The sequence below is a fragment of the Peromyscus leucopus genome, chromosome 12 (genome assembly GCF_004664715.2).
Source record: "Peromyscus leucopus breed LL Stock chromosome 12, UCI_PerLeu_2.1, whole genome shotgun sequence".
Lineage (NCBI taxonomy): Eukaryota > Metazoa > Chordata > Mammalia > Rodentia > Cricetidae > Peromyscus > Peromyscus leucopus.
In genome coordinates, this window is record NC_051073.1 from 79,421,589 (window position 1) to 79,438,379 (window position 16,791).

Here is a 16,791-nt window from a genome sequence, read left to right on the forward strand (position 1 = left end):
AGCTTCTTTAGAGACGAGTGACAATAGGAGGCAAAGGTGAAGGTATTTTTAACAGATCTTTCCTCAAGTTTATTTGTAAAAACAGCATGGGGTCCTGATCATCTGCAAGTGTGTCTGTGTGTCACACCAGTCCATCTGTCTTCACACTGGCAGATAGAAACCTTTTCTGTGGGCCTTCACAGGGGCCTGGGCACCTTTGGGAGCCTGAGCTGGAGCTGAGACTTCTGCCTTGGTTTGAACCTTGGGCTTTGGTTGGCAGAGCCTATGACCCTTGGCCACGTAGCCTCTAATGCACTTCCCAGGTGTGGAGTGAGCGATGAAAGCCAGACGGCTGAGCTTGCCGTGGGCCCTTTGGCATCTTGGGTTTGACCACCTCAGACTTCCCAAGGGCCTTGATGGCCTCTGCATTGTTGGCCTGCATCTTCTTCAGGCCTTCCTTGTGCTTCTAGGCAAAGCACGTGTTCCTTAGGAACTTGGCGTCAAGCCTCTTAAGAGACTTGTATCCTTGTGACCAGGGTTTCTTGATGCCATTTCTGTGACATTTTCGGGATTGGTTGTATGTGGTGTGGTTCTTGGACTTGGCAACCCAAGGCTCCTGAAGTGCCTGGGACTGGAAGAGAAACCAGGTGAAGGTAATTGTAAAACGGTCTGTTTCTTGTCATGCCCCCAACCCCATTGTTGGGGGTTGAACCCAGGCCAACCCTACTCTACTTCTACACACTAGGCCAACGAGTCACTTTGCTAGTTTTCTCTGTTCGTAAGATAGGAAGAATTTTAATACAAGACAAAGGATCCCATGGAGAGAATAACTTCGGAATTCTAAAGTTACTCATTAGGGGTTTTTGTTTGTTTGTTTGTTTGTTTTGCTTTTTCGAGACAGTTTCTTTGTGTAACAGCCCTGGCTGTCTTGGAACTCTCTCCTGTAGACCAGGCTGGCCCTGAACTAACAGAGAGATCCGCCTGCCTCTGTTTCCCGAGTGCTGGGATTTAAGGTGCGAGCCACCCACTACCCGGCACGTTAGGTTCTTTATAGTGTGTACTGTTGGCATAAATTTAAGATAATAAAGCTGGGCATGGTAGTGCACACCATTAATCCCAACACTGGGGTAGAAGTAGATCATTTCTTTGAGTTGAAGCCAGCCTGGTCTACTAGGTAAGTCAGGCCAGCCCCACCAAACATATATATATATATGTTCCAGACAGTTTCTCTGTGTAGTCCTGGCTGTCCTGGAACTCGCTTTGTAAACGAGGCCGGCCTCAAGCTCACAGAGATCTGCCTGCCTCTGCTTTCTGAGTGCTGTGACTAAAAGTGTGTGCCACCACTGCCTGGCCAACAATTTTTTTTTTTAAAAAAGAGACTAGCTAAGCTAAGTTCTCATTCCTTAAAGGGCTAGTCCCCCCCCTTCCTAGTGTCATTCTAATTTGGTCATTTTATCTATGAAAAAGGTCCTTTATGGAAAATCAATTATTTTTTACGTATCTACTCTGTTCTGGTTGAGACTGTTCATATTTGACAGATAATTTCATAGACACAGTCAATCCATTTCCATCTAAGCCCCAGCCCACAAGTTACACCTAGAGAAAACAACTTAGACATCGCAGCATTCACAAAAAGAAGTAGAGGTAGGGAAAAAGCACAAGAGGGAGGTATGTAGGTCAGTGTGTGTGCAGCCTGATCAGAGACTTATTTATTTATTTACTTTAATCACGGTGCAGTCTGTGTTCTTCCTGCTGCCAAGGAACTAAGTCCAAAATTTCTGTTGATCCTGACCCCCCCCCCACACACACACACACACTGGGTTTCTCAGTGTAGTTTTGGTGCCTGTCCTGGATCTTGCTCTGTAGACCGGGCTGGCCTTGAACTCACAGAGATCTGCCTGGCTCTGCCTCCGGGGAGCTGGGATTAAAGGCATGTGCCACCACCGCCCAACCAAAATTTCTGTTTTTAATTAGGGCAGCAGTAATGGTGACAGTGTCTTAATCGCTCCTGTAGTTCCTAGTAGTTGGTTCTGTCACATACAGATCTCATTGGTTAGTTACAGCTACAGTTTGGTTTCATATTGTCTTAGAGCCAACAGCAAACAGTTCCAAATTCCAGGTTATACTCATCAACTAGGAAAAGCCTGTGCACTTTACTCGTTCTGTGTCTGGGGTGTTTATTGAGCAGTCTAAGCAACCATCAGCAGAGGGACTGGTGACAGTATCTGCTGTAGTCCAGTTCCTGCTGCCCAGTGTTCCTAAAGAGGACATTTCCTTAAGAAATGACTTCAAGCTGGGCGTTGGTGGCGCACGCCTTTAATCCCAGCACTCGGGAGGCAGAGCCAGGCGGATCTCTGTGAGTTCGAGGCCAGCCTGGGCTACCAAGTGGGCTCCAGGAAAGGCGCAAAGCTACACAGAGAAACCCTGTCTCGAAAAACCAGAAAAAAAAAAAAAAAAAGAAATGACTTCACATCTTCGTGGACAGTCACTTCTGTCAACGCCCTCCCCAGCTACCTGCCCAGGCTCAGTGCCCAACCTTTATCTTCTGAACCTCTTGCATTTACCTTCTGAGTGCTGGGATCGCAGGCTGTGCAGTGCTGGTGATTAAAGCCTCCGCTTTGTGCATCGAGGCATGCTCTGTCCTGTCAGCTGGGCTGCATCCCTAGCCATAGGCAGCAGCTTTCTGGTGTAACTCCAGAAGCCCAAGCAGCAGAAGCAGCAGCCGGTTCTGACCTCATCAGAACCAGCCCTGGGGGCTGGTGAGAAGACTCCGCAGGAAAGGAGGGCACTGCTGCCTGAGCACCTTCCGGAAGCTCTGGCCTGCCACCCCATGGGAGAAGAGACCCGGCGCTGCAAGCGGTGCTCTGACCTCTCCTTGCATGTCCATAGCTTGTCTACCTACATGCATGCGCAGTTAATTAAAATATAAACCTCTGTGCATTAGAGGACACATGGAGAGGCTGAAAAACAACTCCTGCAGAAAATGTAAGTAATGTGTGTGGTGAGGACTGACTCTCTAGTTTATGTAAACAACACTAAAAAATAGGCAAAGGCTTTGAATAGGTATTTCTCAAAAGAAGGTGGAAAGCGGCCAAGACGCACGTGAGGAGATTCAACACTGCTAATGGTTAAGGCTGGTGAGGTGCTGGGGTCAAAGCAATGAGAGAGAGAATCGACTCATGAAAGTTGCCCTCTGACCTCCACAAGTGTGCAGTGACATGAAGTGCCCACATACAGATCACACACACATGCACAAATAATGGGTGAAATAAGTTAAAAAACAAACACTGAGATGTGGACGTAACCCTAACACTCGGGAGGCTGAGGCAAGAAGATTGCCACAAGTTCAAGCCAGTCAGGGATAGTGAGATAGTGAGATCCTGCCTGAAAAACAAAAACAAAAAACCACCAAACCACAGTGAGATACCAGTCCATACCTGTTGTGATGGCTATGATTTAAACAAGAGTTATTAGCTGGTAGTGATGAACCTGTGGTTCCTGCTACTTGGGACTTAAGGCAGGAGGATCACTTGAGCATAACATAGCAAGACCCCCATCTAAAAACAAAAAAGACAAGAAGCAATGTTAACAAAATGTAGAGAAATACGTTGCTGGGAGGACTGTAAAATGGTGCCTCTGCTATGAAAAGCAATATAGTGATTCTCAAAGAATAATAACACTCTATGTATATTTTCGTAGGTATATTTTAACATAAATGAAAACATCCAGATAAAAACTTATGCTGATATGTTCATGTTATCATTCATAGCAGCCAGAAGTGGAGGGGCTGGAGAGAGGGCTCAGGGTCAAGAGCACTGGCTGCTCTTCCAGAGGATCCAGGCTCAATTCCCAGCACCCATGTGTTGGCTCACAACAGGACTAACCCCAATTCCAGAGCATCTGAAACCCATTTCTGGCCTCTTTGGGCACTACATGCACATGATGCACAGACATACATGAGGCAAAATACCCATACGCAAACTAAAGTAATAACTTCTTAAAGCCCGAAATAGAGACAGTCCAATGCCTGTTAACTGATGGGTGGATAAGTAGAATGTGTCCATGTCTGGCGGTATTGTTTGGCTGTATGAAGTATGAAGTGTTCATGTTAGCACAGGGTGAGTCTTAATGGCGTGATGAGCATTCTGTGTGGGAAGTAGAACAGTCACAAGGAACCGCGTTTTGTATGCATTTGATAAGATATTCATAATTGGCAGACTGGTGATGAATTATTAGTGTCCTGGGTCTGGTGTAATAAATGACTACCAATCTAGAGGCTCTGGTCTCTGGGTCCCATGGCTCTTTTCTCTTAAAGGGTCACACATGTTTATAGTTGGCTAGTTTTGTTTTCTTTTTCTCTCTTCCTTTTTTTTTTTTTTTTTTTTTGATAGGGTCTCACTTCGTAGCCCAGACTGGTCTTGAACTCACTATCCTGCCTTGCTTCATGCTTTTTTTATGGACAGAACTATGAAACAGCATGTTTTTGTGGGTTTTCGTTTGTTTGTTTGTTTGGTTTTTGTTTTGTTTTGTTGGGTTTTTTTTGTTGTTGTTTGTTTGTTTGTTTTGGTTTTTCGACACAGGGTTTCTCTGTGTAGCTTTGCACCTTTCCTGGAACTCAATCTGTAGCCCAGGCTGGCCTCGAACTCACAGAGATCTGCCTGCCTCTGCCTCCCGAGTGCTGAGATTAAAGGCATGCGCCAGCATGTTTTTGAAATAATGAATAAAGCTCTATAATTTCCCTCTGTGTTTTCAGTTGAGATTAACCATACAGAGTTGTTTGAGAGTGTCTTGGAACCACGTGTGTTGTGTAGGAGTCCCGTGGCCTTTCCTGTCGTTGGCAGATAATCTGCACTGGTGACCAGGTGTGGTTATTGTTAAGTTTAAGGTCCCTTTGCAGCCTTACTTGTGTCCATGTTCTTCACTGAGAACTGATGCAGTTTGGGGTTTTTTTTCTTCTCTACAGAAGAGGATCACTTAAAAGAGGGTTTTGGTTTTTTTGATACTCATTTGTTTCTGTTGAATTTTGAGTTTTTCTTTTGGTTTCTTGCATTTTCTCAGTTGTGAAAGCTTGATAGGCTTTCCGAGTGCAACCCAATAGCACGGTATGTTTGGAAAGGCTGTTTGCTGCCTAGTTCCTGGTAGTTGATACTTCCTATGACTTCATCTGACCTTTAGCGTTTCTTCTGCAGATGGGAGTGGCTGTGTTCAGAGCCCTTGGGCAGAGTGCCGGCTGACACTGGCATTTCCTTTCTCACATCTTGTGGGGGCTCATTCTAGGCTGCCGTGGTTTGTTCCGGCTGCAGGACTGATGGGTATTTTGAAAGCCTGTGAGGCTGACACCCACACTCTCCTGTCGTGTGTGTGTGGTGGGGGTTCTCGTGCATGAGCTCAGGCCTCACATGTGCTTTGCTGCCAAGCCACACCCCCAGCTGCTCCTGGCCTTGTCAGTGTTTTCTGTAAACTAGCTAGTGTCTGTCATCTTTGTATCGGTTGGGGGTTGGAGTGCTAAAGGCGTTAACACATGTAAAGTCTTTAGACCTGGGCCTGGTACCTGGGCCTTTTAGACATGTCTGCTCGGGTTATGGGGTCGTTGTTTATAGTCTCCTAAACTGCCTCGGATGCAGCCCGAACGTAAGAAATAGTGACGAGGAGCGGGGCAGGAGCAGCAGAGAGAAAAGGGCAGCTATCTGCCCCTCAGCCTCTTTCCTCAGTCATCCTAGAAATCTTAGGGGCTCTGGAGATGAAAGAAGGGCCATACTCTCTCTTTTCAAACAGGATGGGAATGTTCACTCCTGTGGGAAGTTCAGTTTGGCCACCAGTGTCCACCACTGATGGTGAGCAGCCAAGGAGCAAATGGCAGCTAAGCTTTGGGGTCAAAGGCGCAGTGACAGTAGCTGAAGTCTCCTGTGGAAAGTCTCCTTGGCAGCTTACCCACACACCCAACATGTTCCTAGGTGACCAGCCCTTTTGAGGTGCATAAAATACGCTCTGCATGTGAGAAAGCCCTGTAACTAATTGCTCTCTCTGCCCCGCCCCTCTGTCCTCGTCTATAAAGCTGAATTGGACCTTGATGACTGTCGTACTTAGTAGGCCACAAGTGGTGCTGGTCATCTCAACATGATGTGTCTACACACCTGGCCCCAGGCACTGGATCTTCTGTCCCAGCCTATATGTGGAAAAGACTTTGGGGACGTACTCCTGTACTTCGTCTACTGTGTCTTGGGTCTGAGTAAACGTAGGTCATTCCTTCTGGAACCTGCTTCTTCCAGTCATGTCTTTCATGGTAGTAGAAAAAAACTTGCTAAACTGTTTTAAAGATCACAGGAGAAACAGTGTAGGTCTTTAACAGAAAGTCACATGTGCACCTGCCTGGCCCTCGGCCATCTTGTTTCCTTTCCTGACTCTGGCCTCCAACATCCCTATTCCCCATTCACCACAGGAGCGCACTTTGGGGACCAGGCCTCCCTTGACACACGGTCTTTCGGTCAGAAATTGATGGGGCATTGGGAAGGGGTGCTGACAGAGCCCCTTAGTGTCCCCTGCCCCAGCTGTGCGTCCTTTCCCACTGTCTGACCCCTCCCCTTGGGGACAGATTTCCCAGCTCCCCCTTCGTCTTACTCTGTCCCGGGAGACGGGGATGAATGGAGTCTGGAAGTTGATGAGGGATGACAGCTGCAGACAGTCCTAACTGGACAGGGCTCCATACGCGTTCAGTCTGTGCTCTTCTTCTGTCTTCTCCTCCGTCACCTTGTCAGTCCCAGGATTGCTTTGGAGAGCAGCTCGTGCAGACGGCGGTTCCAGGGCTTTGCTCTTCGGGACTTCTGTGCTGGCAGAATGGGCGTTTCGGGGGGGGGGGGAGGGAGGGATGGCCATAAACGGGACAGCTCAGAGAAAAGGCCTCTGCAGGCAGTGGTCTTCAGCTCTCACATTCGAGAGGAGCTTTGCTCTTTCTCTCTCTGTTCAGCTAACAGAAGAGCATCCTCAGTCATCCTGGAAGTTCTAGAAGGCTTTGGAGAAGAAGGAAGGACCATATCTCTCTTTTGGAACACACACAGATTTGTGTGTAAATACCCGTCTCACCAGCAGGGGAAAGGCCACCACAGTGTTGTTCCAAAAAGCTAAAGTACTAACACATCAATAGTGCAAGCCTCGAGACTTTGGACAAGTCCTTGGACACCACACGTGAACACACATGGACTGCCCTGTGATAAGAGGAGCTTGCAATGGGTTTTCTTAGCTGAAGTGTTCTCTTTGTCCGGGTGGAAGCTCTCTACACCCTTCTTAATCAGTTCCTCTAAGCGGGGGATCACTGACAGCCTCCCTGTGAGAGGTGGATTCCAGAGGAAGCCAAGTCAGGTGAGTGGCTGTGGCCATATCCGGCAGTTCCAGAGGCCAAGGCTTGTAGAAAGCAGCTCAGCTGGATGGCTGGGCCATCAGGGGTGACAAGGGGGAGTCACATGCCTTTGCTTCTCCTTTTGGGATTAAAGTACTTCCTGTTTTTCACTTTTAGGACGAATACCTTTCCCTTGTGGCCCGACTCATTATCCATTTTCGAGATATTCGTAAGTAAGAGTTCCTATTTTGGGGTGATTGTGCTTCTTTGAGGGGCTGTATTTTGTGTCTGTGTGGTAGGAACTCTCAGGCAGTCCTTAGCATCTGAGTTAGGACATCACATGTTTCTGGGATGTTCCTCACTGCTTCTCCCCACCCTCCTAGGCCTCAGCCTTTAAAATGTGCATTTTGACTTATGGAAATGTTGGCCCCAACGTGATCTGAAGTGGGCTTCTGTTCTCACTCCTTTTATGACGTTTCCATTTGCCTCTGGGTAGTTCTTAAGTGAGCAGTTTACTTTGTAACGGGTTTTATTCCCAAAAAGTTGATTTTGTTAATCCTAGGAGACCTGAACTGTGTGTCTCTATGAGACTGAAGTTTTTGAAGTCAGTTACCCAAGTCCCCGCTCCCTCTCTTTGCTGTGCTGAGGGTCCCCTTACCTCAACTCTTGTCCCCTCTGATTCAGAAGGGACTGTTGTGGTGTTAGCCTGGTGAGCAGCTCCCTGGCTTTTCAGACATGGGTTGTCATAACCTCCAGGACAAGATTCTTGGCACCTTGGTGTTAGGCAGAGGCTCCCAGTGCTGCTGGATGGACACAGCCCATGCCGGGCACCAGGGCTGGTGAGCACCGAGTTCCAGCTGACAGCTGTGTAAGCCCCAGACGGGCTTGTCTTGATGGCCATCCCACCCCCACCCCACTCCCACCCCACCCCCACCCCAGGTTGGGGGCAGAATGCAGGTTGTAGTGGCAGTCACAGCCTTTAGTGTCTGGTCACTGAGAGCAAGGGAGGACATTGTGAATTCCAATGCTCAGTGATAATTACTTCACACTAACTTTTTTTTTCTTTCTTTTTTCCCCCAAGACAGGCCTTCCCTGTGTAGCCTTGGCTGTCCTGGAACTCACTCTGTAGACCAGGCTGGCCTTGAACTCACAGAGATCCGCCTGCCTCTGCCTCCTGAGTGCTGGGGTTAAAAGTGTGCACCTCCATGCCTGGCTACTCCACACTAACTTTTAAAAAAAGATTATTAAATTGTGTGTGTGTGTGTGTGTGTGTGTGTGTGTGTGTATCTCTGTATGTGGGTGTGCACATGTGAGTGCAGGTGCCCATGGAGCCTAGAGGCATCAGATCCCCTTGAGCTGGAGTTACAGGCGGTTGTGTGCTGCTAGATGTGGGTATTAGGAACTAAACTCTGGTCCTCTGCCAGAATAGTGCGTTCTTAGCCAAGTGTGGCGGCAAAGACCTTTCTTTAATCACAGCACTCGAGAGGCAGAGGCAGGTGGATCTCTATGAAGTTTGAGACCAGTCTTGTCTACAGAGTGATATCCAGGACAGCCAGGGCTACACAGAGAAACTGTCTCAAACCCCCTCCCCCCCCACAAAAAAAATCTACAGCTGTGTCAAGTTGGCATAAAACTAGCCAGCCACGACCTTTGAACCATCACTCCAAGCCAGTTCCTCACTAAGTCTTTACCAGAATGGCCAGCAAGGTAGACTTCACCAATCTTACTTTTTTTGGAGTATTGGAAGGTACTTAGGTACTTAAGAGAAGAAAAAGTCTGAAGAGTAGGCAGCTGGATATCCTGGCATGGATTTCCATGCCCAGCTCTTTAGGATAGTATCCTGGGATGCACACAGCTCACATACTCACATGGAAGGACTAAGCAGGAGGCCCTGGACCGCCAGTTGTTAGGACTCCTCTTTCGTAAAAGGTAAACTCGGTTCCCTCACCTAGAAAATGGCGGTGACGCCACACTGGAGTGAGCTGGAAGGGGAGGTGCTCAGCGCTGTTCCTTTATCCCCAGCCTGGGTTCCTGTCACTGGTCTTTGTGACTTTGGACCCGGAAGAAAGGCCCAGGGTCGCTAAGCTTGGTGTGCTAGCCTTGGGGACAGTTCACTGAGGTCGAGTCCCAAGTTTCTTTGCCCCCTGTGCTCCCAGACCATTTGTGTGCCGCAGTGCTGGGCTGGCATCTCCTCACTGCTCACCAGAGTACCAGCATCCCCTTGGGACTGAGGCCTAGGTTCTGTCGGCCTTGTTTCTAGGCATGGTCAGTTCAGTTCAGCAAATGACCCCTGGTCAGACACCTGCAGAACTGACCTGTCCAGGGATGTGTGTGCGCGCGCGCGCGTGCGCAAAACTGTTTACACTGAGGTTTTGTGTTTGTGTTTCTCTGTAGATAACAAGAAATCACAAGCTTCTGTCAGTGGTAAGTTTTCCAGTGTGGGATGGCAGGAATGAGATAGTCCATGCCTTGCATGGCAGGGGTGGGGGGGGTCAACCACATACTGGACTGGAAGGTTCCAAAGATCTCAGGTGGAGTGGCAGCTGATGAGCTCTGTCCCAAGTCTTCACCCTTTGCTTTCTTGTAGACTGAAATTACCCCAATGCTTTTCCATCTCGTTTTATTTAGCAGAAAGATCATAAAAACTTAGAAGACTTTGTACATTTCCTAGAGGAACCGTTGTATCGTGGTATTTTAGTGTAATAACCCATAGTAATATGTCATAGGTAACAGCTGTGCGAATTCACTGCCTCTGTTTCTTTCTCTTTTGGGTGTGGGGGCATGTTTTTGAGACAAGTTCTCTCTATGTAGTCCTGGCTGTCCTGGAACTATATATAGACCAGGCTGGCCTCAAATTCATAGAGATCTGCCTCTGCCTCTTGGAGTGTTGGGACAAAAGATATACAACCCCACACACCGAACTTTATTCACTTTTTTGTTGTTTTAATTTATTTTATTTATATCTTATATATATGAGTGCTCTGCATGTATACCTGCACGCCAGAAGAGGACATCACATCCTGTTACAGATGGTTGGGAGCCACCATGTGGGTGCTGGGAATTGAATTCAGGACCTCTGGAAGAGCAACCAGTGCTCTTTACCAGCCCCTGTTTTTTGTTTTTTGAGATAGGGTTTCCTTGTGTAGCCCTGACTGTCCTGGAACTTGCTGTGTAGATGAGGCTGACCTCAAACTCAGATCCGCCTGCCTCTGTCTCCCGAGTGCTTTGATTAAAGTCATGTGCCACCACCACCCGGTATACTCACTTTCTTAAGTTACAAAATTGTTTGTGAATTCAGAAATCTTTAATATCAAGGTTTATCATGTAAGGGGAATTGTGTTCGTTGAATTGAACTCTTGAGTTCTGCCTTCTGAGCTGTCATAATGGAGTTTGCAGATCCTCTCTGGCCAGCTGATCTTCAGCCTGTCAGAAAAGGGTATGAGGTTCTGTGGGAGAGCGTTTACGTAGCATGTGCAAGGCACTGGGCTCCATCTGCAGAACCACCACCCTCCAAAAAAAAAGTGTGCGCTAGCACCGCCGACTGTGTGGCTTTGTGGCTTACCTGGAGCTCTAGGCGCCCCTGCTTGGATGGCTCCCTGCCTGCAGCCAGGGCTGGTCAAGAACACGCGGCCTGGGGAGTGCCTGGCCCCTGTCCTGTGGAAGCAGAAGCTCCGTGGGTGCCAGCCAGGTCTGTGGCCAGATGACCAGCCTGTCTAGAGGCGGTTGTCTGCTGTGACGATGACATCTGGCTCCTTGGCGTTGCTCATTGACCCACACCTGCTGTCCTGAGGCTCAGTGGGCACGGCTCTGCCCGAGGCCTCTCATTCCCTTTGCTTGTCCTGATGTGCTGCTCCTGGCCTGTCTGTGCCGGAGCGGCGTTCTGCAGAGAGGGCTGCAGAAAATAGGGCGCGGGTGGTCGAGCGCCTGCCCTGCTCTGCTCCTCTCCTCTAGCCGCGTGCTCCCTGCCTGCTGGGAGGAAGAGTCTCGCACTCCGGTGCTCGGGAGTTTGCTGTGCGCTTCTCCCATAGGAGGTCTGGACAGGGACGGAGGGTCTGGTTGCTAGTGACCCGAAGGGAAGCTGTGCACAGCACAGGGCTCCACTGTACCCATCATAGGACACTGGCACAGGCTGGCTGATACATGGAGCATGCTCCCTGGTCCTGAGGCTCAGGTGCCAGCAGTACCCAGAGTCTTATACCCCAAGAATTTGGGGGAACTTCAGGCCTCTGGCTCCTACTTGTTTGGGAATTTGAGTTGGCCAAAGACATAGGAGGGGGGACCTATGCCCCAGGAGCCATTTACCTGTGAGATTGCCCGGTTGGGTTTCGTCCTCAGACACCACGCCCTTATGTTCCCACAGACCCCATGAATGCACTGCAGAGCCTCACTGGTGGACCCACTCCAGGAGCAGCTGGGATTGGCATGCCGCCTCGGGGCCCAGGACAGTCCCTGAGCGGGATGGGTGGCCTTGGAGCCATGGGACAGCCAATGCCCCTCTCCGGGCAGCCACCCCCTGGAACTTCTGGGATGGCCCCTCACGGCATGGCTGTGGTATCGACAGCAGCTCCACAGAGTGAGTACTGTGCTCCTGGGCAGGGGACACTGCCAGATAGCTCTGTCCTGGATAGCGGGGTACACGGAGGAAAAGCCAAGCCTTCTCTGAGCGTAGAGGAGTGAGTCGTGCTGGCCTTCCTAGCTGGGGCTGTGCACAGGGGAGAGACTTGCTTATTTGGAGGTCTGTGGTTTGTTTGGTTGATTGGTTGGGTTTTTCAAGACAGAGTCCCTCTGTGTAGCCCTGGCTGTCCTGGAATGTTCTCTGTAGACCAGGCTGGCCTTGAACTCACAGATCCACCTGTCTCTGCCTCCCAGGTGCTGGGATTAAAGGCGTGCGCCACCACCGCCTGGCAAGGCTGTGTTCTATTAGTGAAATAGAAACTATTTGCTGAGATTGGTGGACACAAACAATTGATACTGTTCGCACCCTGTGCCCACACGGGAGCCATTGAGGTTGTGGGTATCTGCTGCTGCCTCTGTCCCACGGTCAGTCTTGGTTGTGCATCGCAGTCATTCGTTCCTGCACTGGGCTCTCCTCTCTTGACGGAGGTGCTTTGCCCTCCTCACACTTCCTGTAGGACATGCCCTGATTCCTACATGCAGTTGCCCTGGCTGGGACTTCCGTTGCAGTCAGCTACATTGGTAGATTTATTTGTTGGAGACAAAGTCTCACTATGTAGTCTTGGCTGGCCTGGAGCTTGCTCAGTACTACTGCCTCTGCCTCCCGAGTGCTGCTGAGGTTATAAGCTTGTGCCCTATCCTGGCTATTACTTGATGGTTTATAGTAAGAGATTGCTTTAGAATGTTGGGATTGGAATGCTTTTGTGATTTGCAGTTTGTCTTGTAATCCACTCCTAAGACTAGGTCTTAAATGAATTATTTTGCAGACATTGAGTGGAGAGGTTGTGGTATCCTGTTCGTACCCCCTCTCCAGTCTGATGTTGGCCCACATCCTGTTTTCAGCTTCCAGGGCCTGGGCTGCTGGCGGCTCTAGTCGAAGGCTGAGTGGTTCTCCGCTCGTGCACCCTGCTGTCTCTCTGCCCTTGCCCTTGCCTCCGGGGCTCACCTGAAGTCGGTGCCAGTGGCCTCCTGTTCTGTCCTCCTGATGCCTTCTGCAGGCTCTCCTCTGTCATTTAGCCCAGTTCAGGTCTTCAGCCGGTGTCCCTAAAAAGGCACAGCCTAGGCCAGAGGTCGTGCCAGAAGTAGAAGCTGCTGGCATTCTTAGCAGTATAACGCCTCCCTGAGGTCCTCAGAGCCCTGCTCAGTCCCTAGCACTGGTGGTGGTGGGGGGGGACTTGGGATGGAATTTAATGTTGGTAAGAACTTACTGCTAAGCCCAGTGACCAAAGGTTAACCTCTAGAACCCACATTTTGGAGAAAACTGTCTTCTACCAGTTGTTCTCTGACCTTTACGTGTGTGCTGGGGTACGCGTGTGCCCCCCTATTAAATCAATGTAAAAGTTAGAGAGTGTATTAGCAAGCTTTGTACTTTTAATGACATGTAATAAGTTGAAAACTATTCATAAGACAGTGGAAGTAAGTTATAAATTTCAAAGCAATAGAAAAAATGGAATAAAAAACAAAGCCGTAAACAAGCCAAACAACGTCAAGTCCAGCCCAGTTGTCCAAACAGACCCTTGCGGTTTGAAGAGCAGAGGCTGGAAGGGTTGGCTCGGCAGTAAAGCACGCACTGCTCTTGTGGAGACCCACGTTCGCCTCCCCACCCATGTGGGCTGACTCACACTACCTGTGACTCCAGTTCTAGGGGACCCAGGGCCTCTGGCTTCGCAAATACTTGCACTTATGTACAACCCCCCCCCCCCACATACACATAATTTAAAATAAATCTTTAAAACAAAAGAAAAAAGCAGAAGCTTAGAAAAATGAGAGACAAGGCCTCAGTGGTAAGAGTGCCTGTCTAGTGTGCATGTCCTACATATTCAACTTACAGAGAAGGGCAGAGGTGGAAATATGTTAGTCATCATGAAATGAACTTAGCTTTGATTTTTTTTTTAAGATTTTGTGTGTGTGTGTGTGTGTGTGTGTGTGTGTGTGTGTGTGTGTGTGTGTCCCCGTCCCTGTCTGGGCATTGGATCCCCTGGAAGTGGAGTTACAGACAGTTGTGAGCTGCCCACCACAGGTGCTGGGAACTGAACCTGAGTCCTCTGGAAGAGCAGCTGAGTTCTCTTAACTGCTAAGTCATTTCTCCATCCCCAAGGTTCTCTATAAAAGATAGACTGTAATATTTCTATTACATTTTGAGAGACATACCTGTAAGTGTAAGACCCAGAGAAGTATGAACATAGATGAAAAAGATGGAGTGGACAATTACCCCAGTCCCATTGGTAATGGCTAGTTAAGGAGACAAAAATTGGTTCATTAGAAAATATATTTTCTATTTTATTTTATTTATGTGTTTGAGTGTTTTGTCTGTGTGTATATTTGTGTACCATATATTTACCACCTAGTGCCTATGAAAGCCAGAAGAGGGCATCAGATCTCCTTCAACTGGAGCTATTGGTGGTTGTGAGCTGCCACATGGATGCTGGGATGTGAATGATGTCCTTGACACGAGCAGCTCTTAACCACTGAGCCATATATTAGAAAGGATTCAAACGACATAATGATAATTTAAGCACAGGATGGAATAAATGTTTATGAAAATAACCATGAAGTAAGCCTCATTAATTTCAGAGTTTTATAATTGATCATATGTTTCCTGGGTATCGGAGATAGAAGTCTGTAACACAAGAGAAGTGGAAAAGTTCTCGAACCTACCGACAGTGTCTACAAGAAACTGTGACAGCAGTGTTGGTGGTGGAGACACAGTCCTTCGTGTGTTCAGACGAGAATGTGAAATTGTTCTCTAAAAGTTAAGCACACGGAACTGGGAGGATAGCTCAATGGTTAGTAGCACTGGTTGCTTTTGTAGAGGACTTAGATTCAGTTCCCGGCACCCATGTGGTGCTTAACGACCATCTGTGATTCCGGTTCCAGGGGATCTGACACCCTCTTCTGTCTGTGAGCACTGCACACACGAGGTTCACAAACACATGTGAGCAAAACATCCATACATATAAAGTAAGAGTGAGTAAACCATAAGCATGCAGGGACTAGAGACCTGACTGAGCAGTTAAGGGTGCTTCCTGTTCTTCCAGAGGACATGAGTTTGGTTCCCAGCACCCACATCGGACGGCTCATAATCACCTGTAGCTCCAACTTCAGAGAATCCAGTGCTCTTTTCTGGCCTCAGTGGGCACATGTGGCATACATTCATACAGTTAACACACACACACACACACACACACAACTAAAAATAAATATTTAAAAAAATGAAGCCTAGGCTGGGTAGCAGTGGTGCACGCCTTTAGTCCCAGCACTCAGGAGGCAGAGGCAGGCAGATCTCTGTGAGTTCCAGGCCAGCCTGGTCTATAGAATGAATTCCAGACCAACTAAGGCTACACAGAGAAACTCTTGGAAAAAGGAAAAAAGCCTATAGCTCAGCTGCCACACTCTTGAGGGCATTTGTCCCAGAAGAATGAACTTTCGCATAAAAACTCCATGTGCAAGCCTTAATAGTGTTACCTATAATAGCCTGGGCCTGCTCTTCCCTCAGCTCTTATACCCATGTGATAGTCCTGTTAGGAGGGTCCACACTGTGTAGAAGGAAGGAACCGTTACTGGTACCACTGACCCTGGGTTACCAGATCCATGGGAATGGTAAGCTCCAATCACAAAGAGTTCATACTATCCTCATTTAAAAATAATGTTTTTAAATGTGTCGGCCATGGTGTTCAGTGCAAGGCTAAGCTAGTCCTCCTCCTTCGGCTTCCCCATAGGAGGGAAAAGTAGATCCTAGCTCAGGAGGAAGGCCTCTCAGATGGGCTCTTGACTCTGGACCACATTTTTAAAAGTTATATTTTATTTTGGGGGGAGAGTTATGTGTGCCAGTATGTGGGAGGAGGTCAGAAGACAGTTCTGGGAGTTGATATTCCTTCCAACATGTGAGACCTAAGGGGAGGTGTTGAGTGGGAGGTAACAGTTGAGAGATACTTGTGTTGGAACTATTGAGTGTCTTCTTGCAGGGATGGTGTCTGGACCCATCCAGATCTGGTTGTGATCTTTAATTTTACACAATGATATCACTGGGCTAAGTATACAAAAGATCTGTTATTTTTTTCTATTAGTTTTATTGAAGTACAATTTTATTTATTTATTTATTTTTGTTTTTGGCAGGGTTTTTCTTTGTAGTTTTGGCTGTCCTGGAACTTTCTCTGTAGACCAGGGTGGCCTTGAACTCAGAGAGATCCGCCTGCCTCTGCCTCCTGAGTGCTGGGACTAAAGGCGTGTGCCACCACCGCCTGGCAAAATACAATTCTTATTAATACAGTTTACTCGTTCAAGATTCTCTGCACTATTAGTTGGCTTTTTGTATAGTCACACTTTCACAGCTATTATCCCAATCAGTTTAGAATGTTGTCATAGCTCCAGGAGAAGTTTCGCCTTAAAAAAATCTTGTACGGTTACCAACTGTTCCTATCAGGATTCACAGTAGCTCAGACATGGAAGTATTCCAAGTGTTTACCAGTTGATGACTGAATAGACCAAATCTGGGAGTACAATAAAAAATGCCGTGCGGCTCATGACCTTCCACAGCCTGAGTGACCTTTGTACAAGGAGAGCACACCCAATTCCTAATGACGTTTGTATGACGTGTTGAGATAATAGTATAGTACTGCTTTCCAAGGCTGAGTGCTCTGTCTGCCTATAGACTCGTGGCCCTTTTCTTTTCTCGGGTACAAGTGCCGCTTCCTCTCGGCGCGTCTCAGGTCAGAACAGTGTTCAGCAGCCAGAGGCAGCTCTGCCGGGAGGCAGTGGCTCTCACTGCCTCCTTGTTGTGTTGCACTGGGACACCTCAGGGTGGC

At 48.3% G+C, this 16,791-nt stretch overlaps 1 protein-coding gene across 1 annotated transcript in view; it reads left to right on the plus strand.

Annotated features, from left to right (window-relative positions):
- The window catches only part of Med15 (mediator complex subunit 15), a 64,543-nt gene that overhangs the window by 26,284 nt on the left and 21,468 nt on the right, over window positions 1-16,791 (plus strand). Inside the window, 3 exon segments of the mRNA XM_028862753.2 lie at window positions 7,490-7,541; window positions 9,707-9,736; window positions 11,673-11,885. Of these exon segments, the coding sequence (XP_028718586.1) occupies window positions 7,490-7,541; window positions 9,707-9,736; window positions 11,673-11,885 (295 nt within the window).